This window comes from Ambystoma mexicanum, chromosome 11, assembly GCF_040938575.1.
Source record: "Ambystoma mexicanum isolate Mex_15411 chromosome 11, UKY_AmexF1_1, whole genome shotgun sequence".
In the NCBI taxonomy this organism is placed as follows: domain Eukaryota; kingdom Metazoa; phylum Chordata; class Amphibia; order Caudata; family Ambystomatidae; genus Ambystoma; species Ambystoma mexicanum.
In genome coordinates, this window is record NC_090934.1 from 1,469,308,992 (window position 1) to 1,469,329,047 (window position 20,056).

Here is a 20,056-nt window from a genome sequence, read left to right on the forward strand (position 1 = left end):
GGTTTGTCTACAGTGCTGTTTTTGATGCAACAACGGTGTTCACCAATTCTTGTGCGTACTGGTCTTTTGGTCTTGCCAATGTAAAACGGCCCAGAGGGGCATTTGATGCAATAGATCACCCACTTAGTGGCACAGTTGCTGAATGCATTTAACTTCCACATTCTGCCTTTTAGATCAATGGTTTTTAAATTTTGTGTGAACTGGCACATGGTACATTTGCCACACTTAAAATGTTCTACCACTGGTGGACTGGGTCTTTCCACCTATTTTTGTCAGAGGGTAGGTGTGAACCAATTTATCTCCAAGATTGGTTAGCTGCTTGAAAGCAAAGCGGGGAGGAGGAATATGAAAGTCTTCGGTGTTAATCATTTTCCAATTGGTAAGTATCTTTTTTCTAAGATCATTACTGGTTCGGGTGAAGGAAGAGACACAAGTGATTTTATCCAGCGTGGTTTTAGTTTGTTTGGATAAACACTCGGCTCTTGGGATATTGGCTGCCCTTTTGTATGATCTTCTGATGATATGAGACGGATATCCCCTCGTCTTCATATTTTGTTTTAGTGCCTCCCTCTGATTTTTAAAGTCTACTTTATCCGTATAATTCCACCTAATACGGAGAAACTGACCGAACATTAAGTTCTCCCTTCGCGATTGCGGGTGGTAACTTTGGAATTGTAGTAGCGTGTTTTTTTTAGTAGGCTTTTTGTATAGGCTGGTCCCAACTTTATTGTCAGGCATACGATAAATCAGTGGATCTAAGAAGGCAATTTTCTCACTGTTGGATTTGCATGTGAAATTAATCGAGACTTCTCTTGCATTAAGCCAGGTATTAAATGCACCTACCTCCTCTTGGGTCCTTCGTCAAACCAAAAAAATGTTGTTGATATAACTGTACCAGGCTCGAATGTTCGGCAGGTACGGATTATTGAGTGCATAGACATTGGTAGTTTCGAAATGGTCCATGTACAAGTTCGCCAAGTCGAGGGCAAAAGTAGCCCCCATACTTGTGCCGTGAAGCTGTTGAAAGAAGACACTGTTGCATATGAAGAAATTTCTTGTCAGTGCTAGGTGAATGCATTCTGCGATAAACGCAGATGGAGGGCGTTTGTCCTCACTTATTTCCAAGAATTTTAACATGACCTCTATACATTTAGTTTGCGGTATATTGGTATAGAGGGATGTCACATCAAGTGTGACACATACCTTGGGATTCCACAGTTAATGTATTCAAGATTTTTATCATAGAAGTCGAGTCCTGTACAAATGACTTCATATTACTGACAAAAGGCCTGAGGAAAAAGTCTGCATGTACCGACAATGGTTCAAGCAGCGAGCCAATGGCCGAGACGATTGGACGGTCTGGAGGTGTGTTGAGATCTTTGTGGACTTTTGGGAGGCAGTAAAAAGCCGGGATGACAGATTGTCTATTAATGAGAAAAATCCTTTCATCATAGTTTATCCATCCCTCCTCTGAGGCGTGTGTCATCAGACTTACTATTTCTTCCAGGATATCATTAGTGGGATCCGCAGGGATTTTTTTGTAAAGTTATGTATCAGACAGCTGTTTTTCCACTTCCAATTTGTATAGGTTGTAGTCCCAAAGAACAATACCACTGCCTTTGTCGGCTGGTTTGATAACAAAGAGAGGATTACTTTCAAGATTTTTAAGAGCTGTCCGCTCTGATTTAGACAGATTGTCTTTGTATTGATTTTTGTTTTCACAAAGATGTTTCATATCTCTTAGAGTTTTATTCTCAAAGGCCAGGATTTCTGGTGATACCATAGATTGCAATGGTGTGAAAGTGGAAGGGGGCTTTTTTCCTGATTGGTTTTCCTCAGAATCCTTATTTGAGTCTTTATCATGGAAGAAGTACTTAAGTCTGATGATTCGGAAGAAGTTTCTCATTTGAATTTCGGTTTGAAAGGCATTTGCTTTGCAGACAGGGATAAAGGATAAGACCTTACTAAGCACAGATAGTTCTGCTGGTGACAGTTCTGATTCCGTGCGCGGCTCGCCTTCTGTGCTGGATGCATCTTGCTTCCCTGAACAAATAACAAGATACTCAAACTATATGAACATGGACTGGCCCACGCGGAACGATACTAAGTTCGGCCGCGCCCGACTTATTTTGTTTAACCAGGTATCGGCGCACTTCAACCGCCCATTACGATATATACGGCGGATTCTGCATGTCTACTTCGAGACAGCCATCCAGAGAAAAGCATTTGTGGCTCCAATAAGTAGGCAACACTAAATATAGAGTCACTCCTGTCCTAAAGACTAAGCAACCTAATTCCCATGTATCTAACAACATACGTTCAATGTCTCTTCAGTCAGTCACGCATTGAATTTTTGGAAATGGCGGTTTGCCCAATAAGCACCGCAACTTTCACTGACTCTTGAATTAACATACGATTCACAAGAAGCCATAAAGGTGGGCTTGAGTGCCCAAATCATTCCGTTGGCATATGAGACATGCAGGCAGTAACTCCAAACTAATGGCCTGCGCTCAGGCGTAGTGTGTATGCCCACCCTTTCCTTCCCTCCTTGTGTTGTTGTCTCCCCGGCTTTTCTCCTTGTCGATCCTCCGCGTGTTTGGCGCCTGAAACTAATCCATATAACATGTGCACTAGAAGCATGAAATATATGATGCCCCTTGCTGGAGGTATGACTACAAGGAAACTATGAAATGTATGGCATGCAGTTCAATACATTTCAAATATATAACTGGTATAAACTAGATATCGCACTCACACTCAATAGAGTGTTAGACGCACACCAAAATAATTTGAGAGGTTGACAATATGGCCTCATCCACTGCATGACAAATTGTTGAGAATAATCATGGGCTCTGGTTGTTGTATAGTGATCTGTATGTCTCAGTCTTTATAGATATTGGGAGATATTCCTGCATTAGCACTTGTGAAACTTTGCATCGCTCATGAAGAGGGCTTGACGTGTCCTGAGGAAAGCCTTACTCATATGACTAATCAATACGAGAACAAGTGACAGTCTGTGTGTCAATTAAGTATTAAGGCTGGAAACAGATCTACTCGTGTCAACACAATTTTGATGGGGACTTTATATAAAAGCAAATATGAATGGGCCATTCTAAAGGCACCCACGTGTTACTAACATCACTCAATATCTAATGTATTCCATGAATGAACCTCAGGACAAAAATTATTGAATAATTGTCTCTAGAATAATTTTGTTTTATGTTGTTTTAATTTGCAAATGTGACCTCGCGGTCTTTTTTACGATTTATTACAGAACAATAAATGTATGATATATTTTTTGTAAAAGCCTGAGCCCTCCATCTTTTTATATTTGTTAACAAAAGATGGTTCTATAAGTGTATGTGTTTTGAGACCTAGTTCTGGCACCTCTGGGGTAGACATCAAAAGGTAGCTTCTTGGGATTCCCTTGTGTTTCCTGTATCCAGTTCTACAAGAGTGTGGTACTATACAGTCAAGTAGGACTCGGGGGAACCTCTTCACCGTCCCGGTAGGGGGAAAGTTAAAGAAAGCCCTTGGAGGGAAGTACAAGAGTTGTTAAAGAAATTATAGATAAGATGGCCTGAAAGAGCACACTAGGAGAAGTCATTCTCCTAGTCCCACCTGGAAATCTTTGATTTGTTTCTTTTTGAAATTGGGAACTTTTCCTTTGTGAACATTTGAATATTTCCTGAGCTTGAGAACGCTGCACCCTGAGAGACTCAATCCCATGAGAAAGGAGTCATTTCTAGGTTTTTTTTTTTTTTTTTCTTTTTCTTAGATTAGGATGTGTGTTTAAGTGGTAGGGAAGAATAGGAGTTTGGACTAAGACGGTAAGTTGTAGGGCTAGAATTGGAGTTTGGACTAGGACAGTGAACTTTTGATTTGGACTACAGACTTCCTGACTGCCGTATTACTTTGTTTGAGGTAGGGAAACCACCACTTCTAGTTGCGGGTAGATGGGTTTGTTTATGCTTTAAAATAAGTCTATAGCAACCACTATGCCACTGTTTGGTCAGACTCCTCATTCCATGCCATCTGCCAGGGTGTGAAAGTCATACCCTCAACTGGGTTTGAGGGGTTTGTTGAACCATCAGCCATTACAAGACTCTCACCTTAATTTGGATGAGGTAGATGTAGGTTTTCCACGCTTTCTTAAGCACCTGGCCCATTGCGATGAGGGTGCAAATGGTTTCTGTGCCTTGGGGCTCCTCTTGCCAGTATATGGGGATCAGAATGATCCCCATTTAACTCCTTGATTTCCAGAGATCTCTTTGTGATAACTGAAATGCTACCTGGCACACCTCTTTTGGTAAAGTTATGTTGGTTCACAAAGGTTTTTCCCGTGCTATTATCATATGTACATGTTCTTCAATCTTAGTCACATGATGAAAGTCCAATAGCTGTTTTTTAAATTTGTGCATTTACATTATGTATTCTGGGTGATTAATGCCAGACCGATGCATTATATAATCCTCCACTTTGTGTCTTACAGGCCTTCTGCAAACATTCTGGTCTTCTCTTCAAAATTCTTTCCAGTGTTCGGAACCACCAAATAAACTCAGACCTGGCACAGCTGCTTCTACGATTGGATTATAACCGATACTACCAACAAACAGAGGGCATGCTGGGAAGGTAGAAATAATGTTTTGTAATACTCTTATGGAAATTTTGAATCCAGTGAAAATCTAATTGGGGCAAATGATGATATTTATTTAAATTTGCACTCCGACTTCAATATAGCATTTTCCCCAACTATTCTAGGACTGGAGTTTAGAATAGTAATAACACCAGTACTAGAATATTTGGGAAAGCATTTTAGGGGTTTGGAAAAGAAAATTGTGCCTCTAGTGACATTTTGCAGGTGATATTTTCGAAAAGAAGCAACAATGCGATAGCCACAAAGTGGAGAGGCTCAGGTACAGTAGGACCACCTGTAACCAACATGGGTATTTTCAAATATTCCCTTTGGAGCTTGGCTGTGTTGATTTTCCTCAAACTGCCTCTCCCATGCGAAAGGAGAAAGAATGAGTTATTCATAAAAACGATGACTACCTTGCACATAAACGTTCATCGATTTTAAAAAAAGAGAAGTATATCTGGAAATGTTAATCTAGCTACCAGAAGGCAAGGAAGCAGCTTCAGTGTCCCTGTTACACTGGTAACTCGAGTAGCGATCCAAGTGAAATCCTTGGTAGTTGTAAGGCCTGCCCGTGGCGCTTTCCCTAGTTCCTTGCGCAAGACAGTGGTCTGAGAAATGGTAACACTGTAATAAGACTAAACCCCACTGTTGCAAGCAGTGCCATGTATTATTGTCCCAAAGACGAGTAGCGCAGCTTAAGAAAAACATTTTGAATTAAAAATATATATAGCAGTAGGACTGTTCCAACGATGGGCAACAGCCCGCAATAAGCTACCCACCTCCTGATCTCGGGGAGGGGTGTGTGTGGGGGAGGGGGGGGAAGTCGTCTTGGGAAGAAGGGATGAATTTCTGCGATTCGTCACATTACCGGATTCTTTTTATTCACTTGCTTTGCTGTCCTACTCACGGGTATGTGCTTCATGCCTTCCATGGGAGCTGCTGAACCCCACAGTCCCTCTCCGGCTGTCCTGTGCCCCACTATCTTAATTCACAGTGTGGAACAGATCAGTCTGGGGATGGAAGGGGAATGGGATAAAATAAACACCACAGGAGCTCTTCTGACTTCTCTCCTTGCGCCCTACATGGGAATCAAATGTGTGTTAAAACATTACATTCTATTTACAACTTAAAACGGAACCCCCTTATCCCATCTTGAATTTACCTGCAATTCCTCCGCCTCTTAAAATGCTTTGAACTTGCATTAAAACCTCTGAATTTACTCAGTTTGTAGTTCACACCTTTTATTCTGACCTTAAAATACTTGCTGCTTTTTTCCTTGTGAATTCAGACTTGCCCTCAGAAAATTTCCTTTAAATTCACCAAGTTATTTATTTATTTTTTACATTTATAAAGCCGTGGGCATCGAGGCGCTGTTACAGGAATTGTTTTTTTTTCTTCTTAGTTGCGTATTTTATTTTTTCATAGTTACGTATTTATAACACGTTTAAACACCCAGAGGTTTCTAAGCGCGTACCCGGGGATCGAACCTGTGTTGCTTCGTGTCGTCTTGCTTCCAAGACGCGCACGCTGCCGCTGAGCTATCCTCCCGGGTCAGTTATGTTGCCTTTTGTTCTTAGTTCAAACTAGTTCTCATTGCTTGTTTCTTTCTCTTGCAGACTTGGGCATCTTTCTTGTCCAGGCAAATCATTCCTCTATATCTAAAAAGGATCTACGCGATTACGGTGTGGGGCGAAATTGCAAATCTGAAAATATTGAATTCCCAATCGTGCCACAAGGTGATTACACCCGGGCCCACCCGGATGGGACGCCCGGGGCCGTAAGCTGGGAGGTGGGCGGGGGGTTTGTGCTAAGTCCGGTGGGGCAGTGCCTTTTGGCGCTGCCCCACTTAGCATGCACATGGTGGGGTCGGGCTGCTGGGTCCCTTAACAATGGGAACCCAGACAGCGCGTCTCCAAGACAGGAGGGTGAGGTGAGAGGGCAGGTGACAACCGGCAGTCGCTGCCCCCTTTCACCATGCCCTCCATACTTCAAAGGCCCCCCTTCCCATCCTGCGGATGCTGAGCAGGGGCCTTTTGAAGTTCAAAGAAAGGGCCGCCTTGCCCCCAGGCCGAATTTTGCCTTTATCTGGCAGGGGCAAGGTGGCCCATCTCATGCTTCCTCCCCGTCAGCCACGAACAGCAGCAGGACGGCTGCAGGTCTAAAAAAACCATCCCTCCCACCCTGCAAATAACTGTAAGGAAAAGCTATAGCGAGGGCCAGGTAGAAGATGGAACACAATCATATCATTAGGGGAGGCTAAAACGCCTCACTTCAAAAAATAAACATAAAAATTCAACTCCAAGAAGGGCCTTTTTAAAATACCGGGGGGTCTTTTTGTCTATTAGGTAATATTCTAGGAAAATACAGTTATAGAAGACCCAGGCGCTCAGAATCCACCAGAGAACATCAATGCAGGTGGGAGCTCTAGGGGTATAACAAAACTGAAAAGGAGAGAGGAACTTGAGCAGAAACGTGTACTAGTAAGCCTCAAGTATCCACCTCCATGCATGCAAAAGGGGGGGGTCTCACAACAAGTGGATCAGGAGCAGGGTAAGTTCCTAGTAAGGCTCCGGAACCCACCCCCTCGCATTATTTTATGCAAGATAAGCGCACTGGGGTACGCAAGTGGATCGTGGGCAGGGGAAGTTCCCAGCTAAGCCCTTAGAACCCACCCCAGCAGCGAAATAGTACAACACAAGCACTGAGGGGCTTTCACAACACAAGTGGATCGGGAGCAGGGAACATTCTAGTAAGGCTCTCTTTTTGAACCCATTCCAGCTGTAAAAACAGGCAGCCTTAAGCACTGAGGGGGTCTCACAACGCAAGTGGATCGGGAGCAGGGTAAAAACCTAGTAAGGCTCTTTGAACCCACCCCGGCTGTAAAAACAAGCAGCTTCAAGCGCTGAGGGGGTTTCATAATGCAAGTGGATCGGGAGCTGGGTAAAAACCCAGTAAGGCTCTTGCAACCCACCCCGGCTGTAAAAACAAGCAGCGCTGAGGGGGTCTCACAAGGCAAGTGGATCGGGAGCCGGGTAAAAACCTAGTAAGGCTCTTTGAACCCACCCCGGCTGTAAAAAAAAAGCAGCTTTAAGCGCTGAGGGGGTTTCACAATGCAAGTGAATCGGGAGCAGGGTAAAAACCCAATAAGGTTCGTTGAACCCACCCCGGCTGTAAAAACAAGCAGCCTAATGCGCAGAAGGGGTCTCGTAGCACAAGTGGATCTGGAGCAGGGAAGACCCTAGTAAGGCTCCTAGAACCCACCCCCGAGGAAACAACTAGCCCGCAAACGGAGCGTGGGGGCTTCAAAAACTCAAGTGGATCATGTGTGGAGAAAGTGCCAAATTCATCTCCAAAGAGTGGACCAAGAGGCTAAAACGCCTCCATCCGTGGAAAAGTACAAAACACATGACCGAAAAATCAAAATGGCTCCAAGAACACATCCCGCGGAGGATCAAGTGAATGGCTTCACAACGCGGGGTTTTGTTTTATCAAGAAATACGGATCAAGAGCCATAACTTCAGCGAAAATCACCCTGTGAGCAAGAGAGGGCGCAAGTGCTAAACCTGGTCAGATTGGACAGCAATGAAAGGCACACAAGTGCACACCTCCCCACCTCACTTGGAAAGGACAAGAGAAAGCAGGATGAACCTGCTCTAAGGACAAGCAATTATGAACATGTCACAGCTCACACGCTGGGGCCAAACAATTGTCACAAGCTTTCATTTGAATGGCGGCGGGGATCAGCCTCGAGCGGGCCCCTAATTGGGATTAGGGCCCCCCGCTCACCTGTTCCCTCTGTCCCCAAAATATAGTATTGTTATCCTTATGTGATGTTATGGCTGGTTTTTCTTTTGCACCATGGCTGGTACTAAAATAAAGCTTGTGGCCAAAGTTTTTTCCACCTCACATCCTGGTCGTCAGTCTCCTCATTCCTGCAACTGTCATTCTGTATTGCCTGTCTTGTCACACTTGTCATCCATCCGTGTCACCCGCATGCCACTCCCCAGCACAAAAACACTTCCAGGCTTACACATAGATCACTTTCCCGAGCATCCTGCACCCCCTACTCCCTACTTAGCTTGTCGGCGGCACACTTCAGTGTCTGCCGCCGACTACTCTTTAACTGCATGTTGGTTTCCTCCCACTAACGTGGGTCGGAGCTGTCGCAGAGGGTCCCTTCTTTTTTCTTTTTTTTAACTTTATTGTCCCCTGCTTCCAGTGTCATGTCATAGGAAGTGGGGGACACCCCCCAAAGCCCACAAGTGGAGCAGGGGACCCCCCGCTTCCCATGTTCGGCATTATGGGAGTTTATTTTTTTCATTTTTTTTTTTTTTCATTTTTTTTTTGGGCCAGCCAAATGCACACTAAACGCACATCCAGCATTTTTTGCAGCATTTTTGGGCAATACCATCTGAAACATGTATGTCATTCTTTCCCTTGGTTACCTAAAACTACCTATGAACGTGCATCATAACTACAACCAGAAGTCTAAACAAAATTGCAGCCCGCACCTTCTACGCATGTCACAGCCTCAAAAATGTTTCTTGACGAAGGCAAGACGATGTGTAAAGAAATCTGTTTCGGGGTTTGGACGAACACCAGGCAAATTGTTCTTGAAGCAAAGCGCGCCTTCTTTTTCCTGCACACATGCTGCACTGCAACTCAAGAAGCCAGCGCTGGAGGCAGCCCGTTACAAGCGTTACTGCGGTTAGGCACGCAGTTCCAAAATTAGCCTCCAGGGGGACTTCTGTTCACTCCGCTCCCGCATTGATCATGTCTGTAGCTTAATGTCGCCACCATTACACTACACGCAGCATGGATGACGTGATGTGTTCCTCACTAAAACAGTCTCTTCTAAATGTTTACTGAACATCTGAAAGTTGTCTTTTCCCTCGGGTAAAGTAAGCATAGTTATTTTTAAGCTATGCGCTGCCCTCAACATTCCAATTTAGACTACTGCCATGATAACCCACCATCTTGGCCTGGGTTAGAGCCCAATCCACCATCTTGGGTACTGCAGCCTGTAGATTTCTGAGGAAAACCATTAAGGAAAAAAGGTAACCAACCCCCCCCCCCCCCCTGAATTTAGTTCTGCAACCCGACAAAATCGGACTCCTGCCAACCCTTTGTATCCTTGCTCTTAGCCTGGCTCTTCCCCCCCCCCCCCCCCCCCCAAGCCCTCCTATGTCCCTGACACCTACAGTGTTCTGGATCTAACTGTATTTTAAAAGTGAAGTGCTGGTGCTCTTAGCAGAGCATACAGAAGTGAATGTGCATATATTAGGAGTGAATGTTTTACTTAACTGTTGTTTTTCTTTGCTAAGAGTTTGTCTCACACCTAAATAAATATCTGTATTGTATACATTACATTCTGCTTAACTTGAGATATTACTATTGCTCTGTCTGCTTAATCAAACCCTTTACCACTCTCACACTTTCTATGCCTTGATGCTCAGCCACGCAGATTTTGAACTGTGAGGTCGCAGAGTGTTCCATATATACACACAACTGGTGGCACCACTATCAAAGCTGTCGTTGTGGGCAGTGAAAATGTATCCGGATGGAGCAACATTACAATTGCATAATTATGACTATTAAGATGGATTTCTAGAGGCTACTCTATTTATACTGAATAGGGAACTCTGAGAGGTTAGCCAAAACCCAATCAAAGTAGCAATGGAAAGCAGTCAAGGCGTATTCTCACAGTATCAGTGACCAGCTGGGCTTGGGGCCACAGAGGCCAAAAGGGTTCCCTCGTCAACGTGTTCTCCTCTGTTAGCCAGCCAATGGAGGTCGCTGGTCGCCGACCTCTTGAGAATATCCTTCATGGTATCTAAGTACTGGGCACAAAAACATTTGGGGGGGCTAAAACAATTTATAAAACCCTCGCCGGTTAGCAACTCCACCGTCAGATAATCAATATATCATATAACGAGAACAAGTATGGAGCACACCTGTGCATACATGAGTTTTTCATATACTCGATTAGTGAGACCGCTAGCACTGTCACTAGTCAGAAGCACAACCTATCCCTGTAGGGAAGGGCTGTCCCTAGGTCAACGGTGATGCGCCGCCTATCTAATAGAAAAGAGGGAGACTAACTATCCCTGTCTGCTGTGTGGTTAATCGGTCGACCTTTTTCCTTTGTTTATATCCTTCTAAGATTTGGGATACTACGTATTTGAATTGACAACCCCCTATCGGCTTAATGGCTGAAGAGTTACTGATGATACTTGTTTGATTTAAAATACTTTACACAAGTCACATTTTAGCTGAAACTGAACAGCTACTTAATTCATCTTATTTTAGCTTTTACCATTAGTCCTCTACTATGCACTTTGTGCACACTTCTTTGTGGGTGAATAAAGACCGGCTTGTTGCTTAAGAAAAATATTCCCCTCTGAAATGTCCAGAATGTTCGAAGTTTGGGAAATGGCTGAATTGTTGTAGAGGTTTTTTTGATATGCACACTTTTTAGACAGGGATAGTTAATCTCCCTCTTTTCTATTAGATAGGCGGCGCACCACCGTTGACCTAGGGACAGCCCTTCCCTACAGGGATAGGGTGTGCTTCTGACTAGGGACAGTGCAAGCAGACTCACTAAATGACTATATGAAAAACTCATGTATGCACGTAAGTGGGCTCTATACTTGTTCTTGTGTGATACAAGTACTAGGAACATTGATTCCTCAACAGCCACTCTAGAGATCACATTCGCAGTCTGGCCTCTGGCACCACTGTGTGCAGAGGTTAAGCCAAATGGGAGCAAAGTAAATTGATGAGTGTCCCCTATTACAAATCTCATTTATCACCTGTGCCTCTGATAAATTGGCACATGAAAATTAGCATCATGAAGGTCCAGCGACACCAACCTGTCTTCGACGGAGTTGCAGAGCCAGGAGAATTTCTTTTAATGACACCATCCTGAACTTGTCCTTCCTCAGGAACTTGTTCAAGGCCCTGAGGGCCAGGATGGGACAGAGACCTCCCCCTTTCTTGGGTACCAGAAAATAACGAGAGTATGAGCCTGATCCTCTGCTCGGGTAGTACCTCTTCCACAGCACCTTTCAATAACGGTGCCAACAGTTCCTCCTGGAACTTCTGTTCCAATTACTGTTGAGGGGAGTGGGAGTACGGTCTGGTGGTTTTCTTAAGAATGGTAGACTGTACCCCAGTTGACGAGCTGCAAGGCACAGGTGTCGAGGCAATCTCCTTCCAACTGGGGAAACGTGGGGAGAACTGAAAGCGGCTTAGCGTGTAACATCGCTCCTGACGGTCTGTTGAGACCACTCTGCCCCCTCTGGGTCGTGAGAAATTACTCTGCCATTGCCTGCAGGAGCTGTGGCCTCTTTCCAAACATAATGCACCGTCTGTAGCCTCTTCCCCCGCACCCCCACCCCCACCTTAGGTTGCTGCAACTCTTCTGGTCTCATCTTTGAATCTTCAACCAGCTGTTCATCCTTGAGGGATTCTTGGCTCCAATGTTGATTAAAAGAAATAGCTGCAGGAGTTCTCTTAGCCAAAATCCAGGCAATTCCAAGCCCATCAATGGTAAGGATGTGCACCATTCAAATAGCCAATGGTTGTCCAAGCAGAGACAACTACTGGTTTCACTCATGCCCCACACATAGACTTTCTAGCATCAAGGATGGTGGGAGAGTGGCAGGGTGTCACTCTCCCTCCCCCCCTCTCTCCACCTCTACCCCCCCCCCCCCTCTAACTCCCCCTTTCCCTCTCCCCCTCTCCCCGGCACCTGGCGAGGCAGGAAGCAGGCTGATAGCAATTTGCCCAAAGAAATTAGCACAAATCTTGTGCCATGGCCATTTTAGGGCACTAGCCACATTTAGTAGCCCTGCGCAGTAAACACAAATATGCACATGAAAATATGTATCTGCTGCCACAAGCTTGTCTTTAGGCACATATAAAAGTAAACCAAAATCCCAAGTGTAAGAAGCTAGGGTAATACAAAAGCATCCCCACTGCATTATAAGATGGTGGGTGCAATGTTACTGAGTAAACTCAGTACTGGGGAAACTTGGTTTCCATTTTGCATTAGAGTCTGAAGGCTGGGTCCGTTTCCCTGCAACAATGAGCAAAAAGCTAGAACTGGTTCAAAACAGAGCAAAAAGAAAGGGGGGACCATAGGAATTATGGAGGGAAAGTTGCAAAAACAGTCATATATCGTAACAATGATGTGGAATCTGTGGGAGGGGAATTCTACCAAAAACTAAGTCTGAGGAGGCATGGAAGGGTGGGTAGGGTGGTATGGTCTGGGCAGGTGTGGAAGGTTGGGCAGGGTGCTTTGGTCTTTAGTAAGACTGAGCAGGTCTGGCAGGGTGGTATGTATATGAATGGTCCCATTAAAGGGTCCAATTGCGTACATTGCATTATTACCGATAGTTAGGAAAGGTGTCTTTTAGCAACTCCTCACCCCTCCCTCCCTCCTCCCTCCTCACCCCCTACCCCTCCAAGAAACCTCCAGCTTCACTCCACTAGGCCTTTGCTCACATGTTATGGGGAAACTGTTTCCCTTAGTCTTTTGGCTGTGTTACTTTGAGTAACTTTTTAACAATGCATCTTACAATGCAGTGCAATGTTGTTTCTTTTGTATGACCCTAGACTATACTCAAAGGGACTTTCTTTGGTTACCTAAGATGTGCTAAAGGTCAAACTGGTGGCAGCAGTTACTTTTTTTTAGCCTTACCACGTTTGGCTACTAATGGTGGCTAGTGTCCAGAAGTGGCCTTGCCACAAGGTTTCTCGCTTGTTCCTTGGCCATCTTGCCTTTCAGTCTAAATCCTTTCATGGTCTGCAGTGCCTGGGCGAAAGCCTTGCTGGTGCAGGGCTTGATGTGGAGTCCCAGGAAATGGGTGAGGAATGAATGGCCCCGATCCACATACTGGTGACTGAAGGGTGTGCATGCTTGATTGACACCCACAGGGGTCCCTGATTGGACCACCACTGCTGGTGTGCGTGCCTGGGGCAGATCTTACCATTGAAGGGCTGAGTCTGATCACTCAGCTGGTTTTGGGGTAAGAAGAGAGTCCTGCAGCCATTCCAGAAGATCTGAAGAGGAGCCAAGTATCCTGTGCAGCTGTGAGCACCAAAGGAAGCCCTGTGTAAGATTGCCAAATGAGGCTGGCACCCAGCTCTTGCTGCAGTCCCGGTGAAGCCCTGTCAAGCTGCAGATCCCAGAAGACCTTTGGCAGTGCTTCGACCCTCTGGAGCGGTGGGAACAACTAGTGCTGACATCGCTTGGCGCCCAAGCCAGTGGAAATCTTCGTAAGAGTCCTTTGCCCATTGAGCGGGCTGACCACTATGAAAGTCGGCTTCTGCGATAGGAGCGTTGTTCGTGGTTCTGTGTTTTTGCCTGGAAATCTGGGGACTGCCAGCTTGTTCTACAGAGGTCGTCTCTGCCAAGTTTCGGCATTCCAACATCCAAGGGACTCAAGATATGGGGCTCACAACGGTGTCCTCTGCTGTCACCCTGCTACAGTGACTTTCACCAGAAACTGCTTTCCTGCATCCATTCTTAGGCTGAGAGGAGGCCTGCAGCCAAGTGAGTTGCATTTTTCAACTGGAACATGTTGCACCAGCATCTGGGGCTGACCGGGGAGTTACTCGAACCTGCAAGCCTGGGCACGAGGTCCGGAAGAAAGAGCAGGAAATACGACCTCTGAAGACCTGCCAAGTCCCAAGAGAAACCGCAGTATGGTGGAGAGGCACAGTTGTATATACCTGAACCCCCCCCCCCCCATCTCCCCTTTCTTCCAAACTTTCACATTAATTTGGCTTTGCCATTGCTTGTTTGCGCAAGCCCCCCCGAAAGCTGGGGACAGTTTTATTCACTAGACTATCACCTCATCTAACTTTTGGACCCCACTCCTAACTCAAACCCCTCCCCTAGATTTACAAAACAGTCCAAACCTTTGGCACAAGGTCCCGTACAATTTGGGATTGAACATCTAAAGTTAGGATTGTGAAAGATGTGTAGTCCCCTAACCATTTGCCCGTCCTTTCAAGTATTGGGGGTGGGGGGGGGGGCTGGAGGGAGGGTTATTGGATTGTTCTGCACCAACTTCTAGTGACTGTATATATGTTGTATAGTATTTTAGTCTTGTGTGATATTACTTAGGAATAGTCATTTTTCATGTGTTTTGTGGGCCTATAATAAGTATGTTGGTTGTATAGCTAACTGTCTAAGTGTAATCCTTGGTGTGTCACTGTTTGGACTCATTGTGGCCTCTCTCCCTGCTACCTAATTGGTTTGGTTAAACTCCCAGAAGTTGCTCCCTGTTCACAATAACAAGGGTGGCCTCCTACACATCTGTTCACCAGGCCAGAGTGTAGAAATCCTTTCTAACACAGATGTTAAAGCAGTGTGCCTTAAAGTGGTGTTGATGAATGAAATTGCAGTGTACTGTATTTCAAAATTGCACTTGATGAAAGCACATTGAGCCTTCGGTGCCCGACTTGCAGCTCCTTCAAGGAGTCCTTGCACAGCTAAATCCCAAGGATTTGGTGGGGGTTAATGGAGCAAAGGCTAATACGAATCATGGTAATTGAGAGGAAAGGGGGCATAGGTGGCCCACGGATCTGCCAAGGATGTCACTTGTAGAATCCTTGTCTTCCTGATAGTCGCACTGAAGTTTCTCTGATGCCCCTAATTGGCGATATCATGCTTTTCTATATTCGCTTTATAGGTGGGGCTATTTCAGGAGACGAAGAACAAGTATGTGGAAGGTACTAAATGAAAAATGCCCAATAATGATCACCCCACATCGTACCCAACCTTAGAAGAGTATATTCAAAACATGGGCCCTTCCTTCTAGAGCCTGTGTCTGCAACCCGTGGCTCTCTAGATGCTCTATACTAAAACTCCCATGATCCCTCACCAGTGACTATACTGGCGCTTGTTTTCCGATACATCTTGAGAGCCAAGGTTGCAAAGTCCTTTTCTAGGGGCTGATAGAAAAGCCACTTTTCTGGCACCACTTCCCATCCCACCAAGTAAGGTTCTTTTAAAGCAATGAAAAGTGACTGGTAATGCAAAGTATGTGGAGGTGGGAGTCTAAAGGACCTTCCCAGTGGTTTTATGAATCTAGTTAATTAATGACTGATTTATCTTTCACTAAACAAATAAGCCTGAAACCAAATTATGGATTAACAAGTCAATAAGGGTCACAGGCGTACAGTCCAGTGGTGCCCTTCAGATGAAAATAAACATTTCCCTTCTGCGCAGAGCTCCAGTGCTTTCCAGTTAAGTTTGAACTTTATAAATCCCATACATACAACACGCAGCAGTCTATCCCAACAGTGTTCTAACACACACAGTATATATTGGATATGCACGGGAAAGCCGTAATTTGGGGAAACCTACCCCTTGATCCAGGAAGGTTGTAAACTGTTTTGACACAAGGATGGACTGACTGCCTCAGAATAATTATGGGGAACAAGAGTACAGAGGTATTTGAAGGAAGACCATCGGTTTTTGAAAGACTTACGGCAATTCAGTAATCCTGTTGTCTTGAGGAAGACCTTGCATAGGTCAAGACGCGTGTTGCCTGTTTTTTGGAGAATTAATTTGCATCTATATTCATTTGGCTGTCATTGGACAATTAATTTTGAATGAATTACATTATTGATATAACGGGAGATAAGGAGAGCATAGTATTGGCTATTGAGTAGATTTTTACAGACATACCTCACAGATTTCCCCTCAACGGATCCATATTATCTTTAGTCAAACACAAGTAATCTTTTTCAATTTCTGTTACAACTTTTCTAACAAGGACTTACATTTCTGCAGTGTGTGACTTGATTGTCTGAACTCTGTACTGATCTCCAGTGTCTGCATCTATTCACCTTGAATCCTTTATAGAAAGGTATAGAGCAAAACGCGGTGCTAACCACACAGTGGTGCAGAGTACTGTTCAGTTGGAGGCTATTTCACATAGAAGGCCAATGTATTTAGGCCATATAAGACCTACGTCCAAGGGGAAATAAAAAAAAAAAAGGCTAAGTAGTACCAATTGCCAGGCAAGTTATGGAACAGACTCATTCAATGAAATTCTGCAATGGTGCCAAGTCACACTGGGCTGCAACCCTGGACTTGGTGACTACTGTTACATTGATAGGGCAGAAAGACAAGGTAGCATGTCTACTGCTTTTCCTATGATGCTTGACTCACAGTTTGCCTGCCTCCAAAAGGAACAATAATACCTACCTCAAAGGGAGCACATTCTTGGCATATCAGAATGGTTAACAATGCAGTATGAGCTAACTGGATTCAGTTAACATAAAAACTCTTTAACATCAGGGTTTGGCCCCGTTTAGAAATGGGGACATGCCCACACCCATCTGCTGCCGGGTACCTATTCTTCCCCACCCCCAAGTTATCCAGTCACTTTCCTACTACTCCAACTAACAGGATCTGTCACGATTTTGGGAAAAGCTCTAGAGTGGATCCAATGATTTCTCCAGGACGGCTTCATAAAAACTGGTTAAGTCTAATATTGGCAGTGACGAGTCCAGTGTGGCACAGGATCCTCTTGCTCATCAATGCTGTTTAACATTTATATGCACCCAATACCACTGGTTATCAAAAAAGATTTGTTTCAAATAACAGGTGTACGTTGGTAATGTCAAAACCCACCACTATCTGAATCTGGCAACAAGGTAAATCCAGCGGTTTCTAGACTACGTATATTGTCTGTTTGAAAAGCGCCAATACAGAAGTCAAGGCACTGTTTGATTGAACTTTGAATACCTTGCGAGTATATTGTTCAGGTATGTGGATGCTATCTAAAGGCTTATCCGCAACATCTGCACTGTTATTTCGATGCAGGGCTCGCTAGAATTAAGTGAAATATTTAGATGTGGATAAAAGTTGCACTTTAACTATTCTTCCAGCTGGTGTTATATCCATCAAGAGTGCTGCCTTCCATGAGAAATCCTTTTAACACTGCATCGGTTCACATGGCACGCCAATGGCCTTTGCCACCACCATATATATTGAGTGTAGGGCACTGATAATAGCACCAGAGCGTAGACCTCGCAAATAAATGTTTATTCCGGGTCACTGTATTTATCGTTCATAGGTATCGTTCATAGGCTGGCGTAAACGCATTTAGTAGTATGCCTTAAACTGGAAATGTACGAATGACTGCAAGTAAGCTAGAATTTGAAGTAACTGATTCATGTATTTCGGAATACACAATAATGTTTATGCTTGTGTTGGTAGAGTGTAATTCTAGGTCATGGAAGACATGCTGTTAAGTCTTGAAACAAGAGTATCTCCTTTTTGTTCCTGGAGAGAATGACAGTTTTGCTTGCAGATTCACATCACATTGGACAGGTGATGGTCCAAAAATAACAAAACCTATCCCTGCCTCACCAGAGTTGGGGACACAATCAGAGGGATGAGGGGAAGAAGGTAGATGGAAACCAGAGCCGGACACGTGACTTAATCACCTTTTGGTAATGTTCTTTCTGATATAACAATGGGAGGGTCCACCCTGACAACAGGTGGGCTAACACGGGGCACACTTTTGTCTGACAAACGTCAGTCGTAATTATTCACTGTTTATCCCTGGGGTAAGTTTTATCGTAATTAGATTGACTGCAAGATGCCATAAATAACTCACTTTGAATCGGCGTTGCCAGTATATTTTCTCAAAACATATTAATTTGTAATTGAAACAAACATTTATATCTTCATAAGTAAAACATATACAACATTACATTCAATAATTTGCAAATAAACAATTTCAGCCTATGCTTTTGATCATTTTTACTAGGAAAAACGGAGTTTTCATTTCATTGTCCATGTAAACAAATGTCTTCCAAATCATCTACTTGTACGACGCGTTTCGGGACTAGCCCTTCATCAGGTACATTTTTTGTCAAATTCTGTAAGTAAATAAATCACTGTCAGTATGGATTCTGATAACGTCTTGTGTGTTTAGTAAATAGATTTATTTTCAAAAATCATTGGACTGACCTGTGTCCATTCATTGGAAAAACTTCAAAGGAAAAAGACTGCCTGTGTGGTGATCCAACGTTCAACAATTTGTTGTGTTCACTCCTGAATGAAAGGTATATAATTTATCGTCATTAAAGGACTTCACTTGTATGACACCGTGAGTGGGATCCAGTCGCTCATTAAGCACTGGGTACCACTCCACGGTGATCTCTCCTAAATTTTGAATTTTGAATGGTAAAGACTTCTATCAACTCACCGTCTTCGCGGTGGTTCTGGGCTCAATGGTATTTGTAGTAAGAGTGTACTCATAGCTGGTTGGCCGGTACTTTCTTGTGTTCTTTTTCAAATTATCCCACAGTCAAATTACAGCCTCCATATTGCTTCCCATCTGTAGAAAGTAATTAGAGATTTTTCACTTAGTGCCTTCTTTAAGTGTCCTCCTCTATCGATTCATATTTCAGTGTGCCTCTATCTAATCGAGTTTTTCTTTCCGTGTGGACTTGCATTCAAAGGTTGTTCATCTTCCTCCCGTCCATGGTAATGCTCGAAGTGCTCGCGTTGCGTTTTCCTTCTGTTTCGTGTTCCGGTGTTTATTCCTGCTGCTGAGAGAGTTGGATAACAGGTTTCATTCTCCGTACGGGTCGGGCGCGAATGTTCGTTGTCTTTGTTATGCTTGCCGTCGTTTCCATGGAAACCGTGATGGTTTCTGGGAAGTGAACTCCATATTTCATTTCCTATTTCTTGCGGGCGCCATCTTGGAGTGAGGTTTGTCGTAACGACATTTTTTGGTATCGCTGGACTTTATCTTAATTATATGGCCCGAGGGGTTTCATGGTTTCGGTCCGCCTTATTTAATTTGAATCTTCAGACCCTCTTGACATTAATTTGCAATTTAGACATTTCTGTGTTCGTATCGGATTCTAAATACTTCTGATATGATCTCGAGGGGTAATATTTTCTTTAACCTTAATAATTAGGCATATCTTGGTGGAATATATGAAAAATACATATTTTTGAAGTCTAAAATACATTAGCCATACTGATCACGTGTGACTAACTTTCATTGGGCTTGTGGCAGGTTGATATTGTGTTCATTGTCTAAGCACCATTTCTCAAAAGAATTTACCATATAGTTGTTCAAAAGATGGCCGGATATACCTTATGTTCATTCAAAGGTGGCAACTCATATCCCAGTCTACGTTAATTCCTGTTGAATACATGAAGTTTAGTCGATCTATCCAAAACAGTTCCCGTTGTAGCAACAATTTTGCCATATTGCCTCCTCTCCTCGGTAGTGTTACATGTTCTAAGATGATAAATCTGATTTGAGCTTTGGTATGTTTTTCTTTTAAGAAGTGCTGAGCTACAGGTGATCTGTCGTTCTTTAATCTGGTGTTTGATTTATGCTCCGACCAACAGATATTTGCTTTTCT

The 20,056-nt window shown here is 44.0% G+C and overlaps 1 protein-coding gene across 2 annotated transcripts in view; it reads left to right on the forward strand.

The window, feature by feature from the left end:
* Positions 1-20,056, forward strand: part of TUBGCP4 (tubulin gamma complex component 4) — a 317,619-nt gene that overhangs the window by 268,557 nt on the left and 29,006 nt on the right. For both annotated transcript variants that reach the window (XM_069625149.1, XM_069625148.1), the window contains one exon: positions 4,493-4,632. In XM_069625149.1, the coding sequence (XP_069481250.1) occupies positions 4,493-4,632 (140 nt within the window). The remainder of the gene's footprint in view (positions 1-4,492; positions 4,633-20,056) is intronic.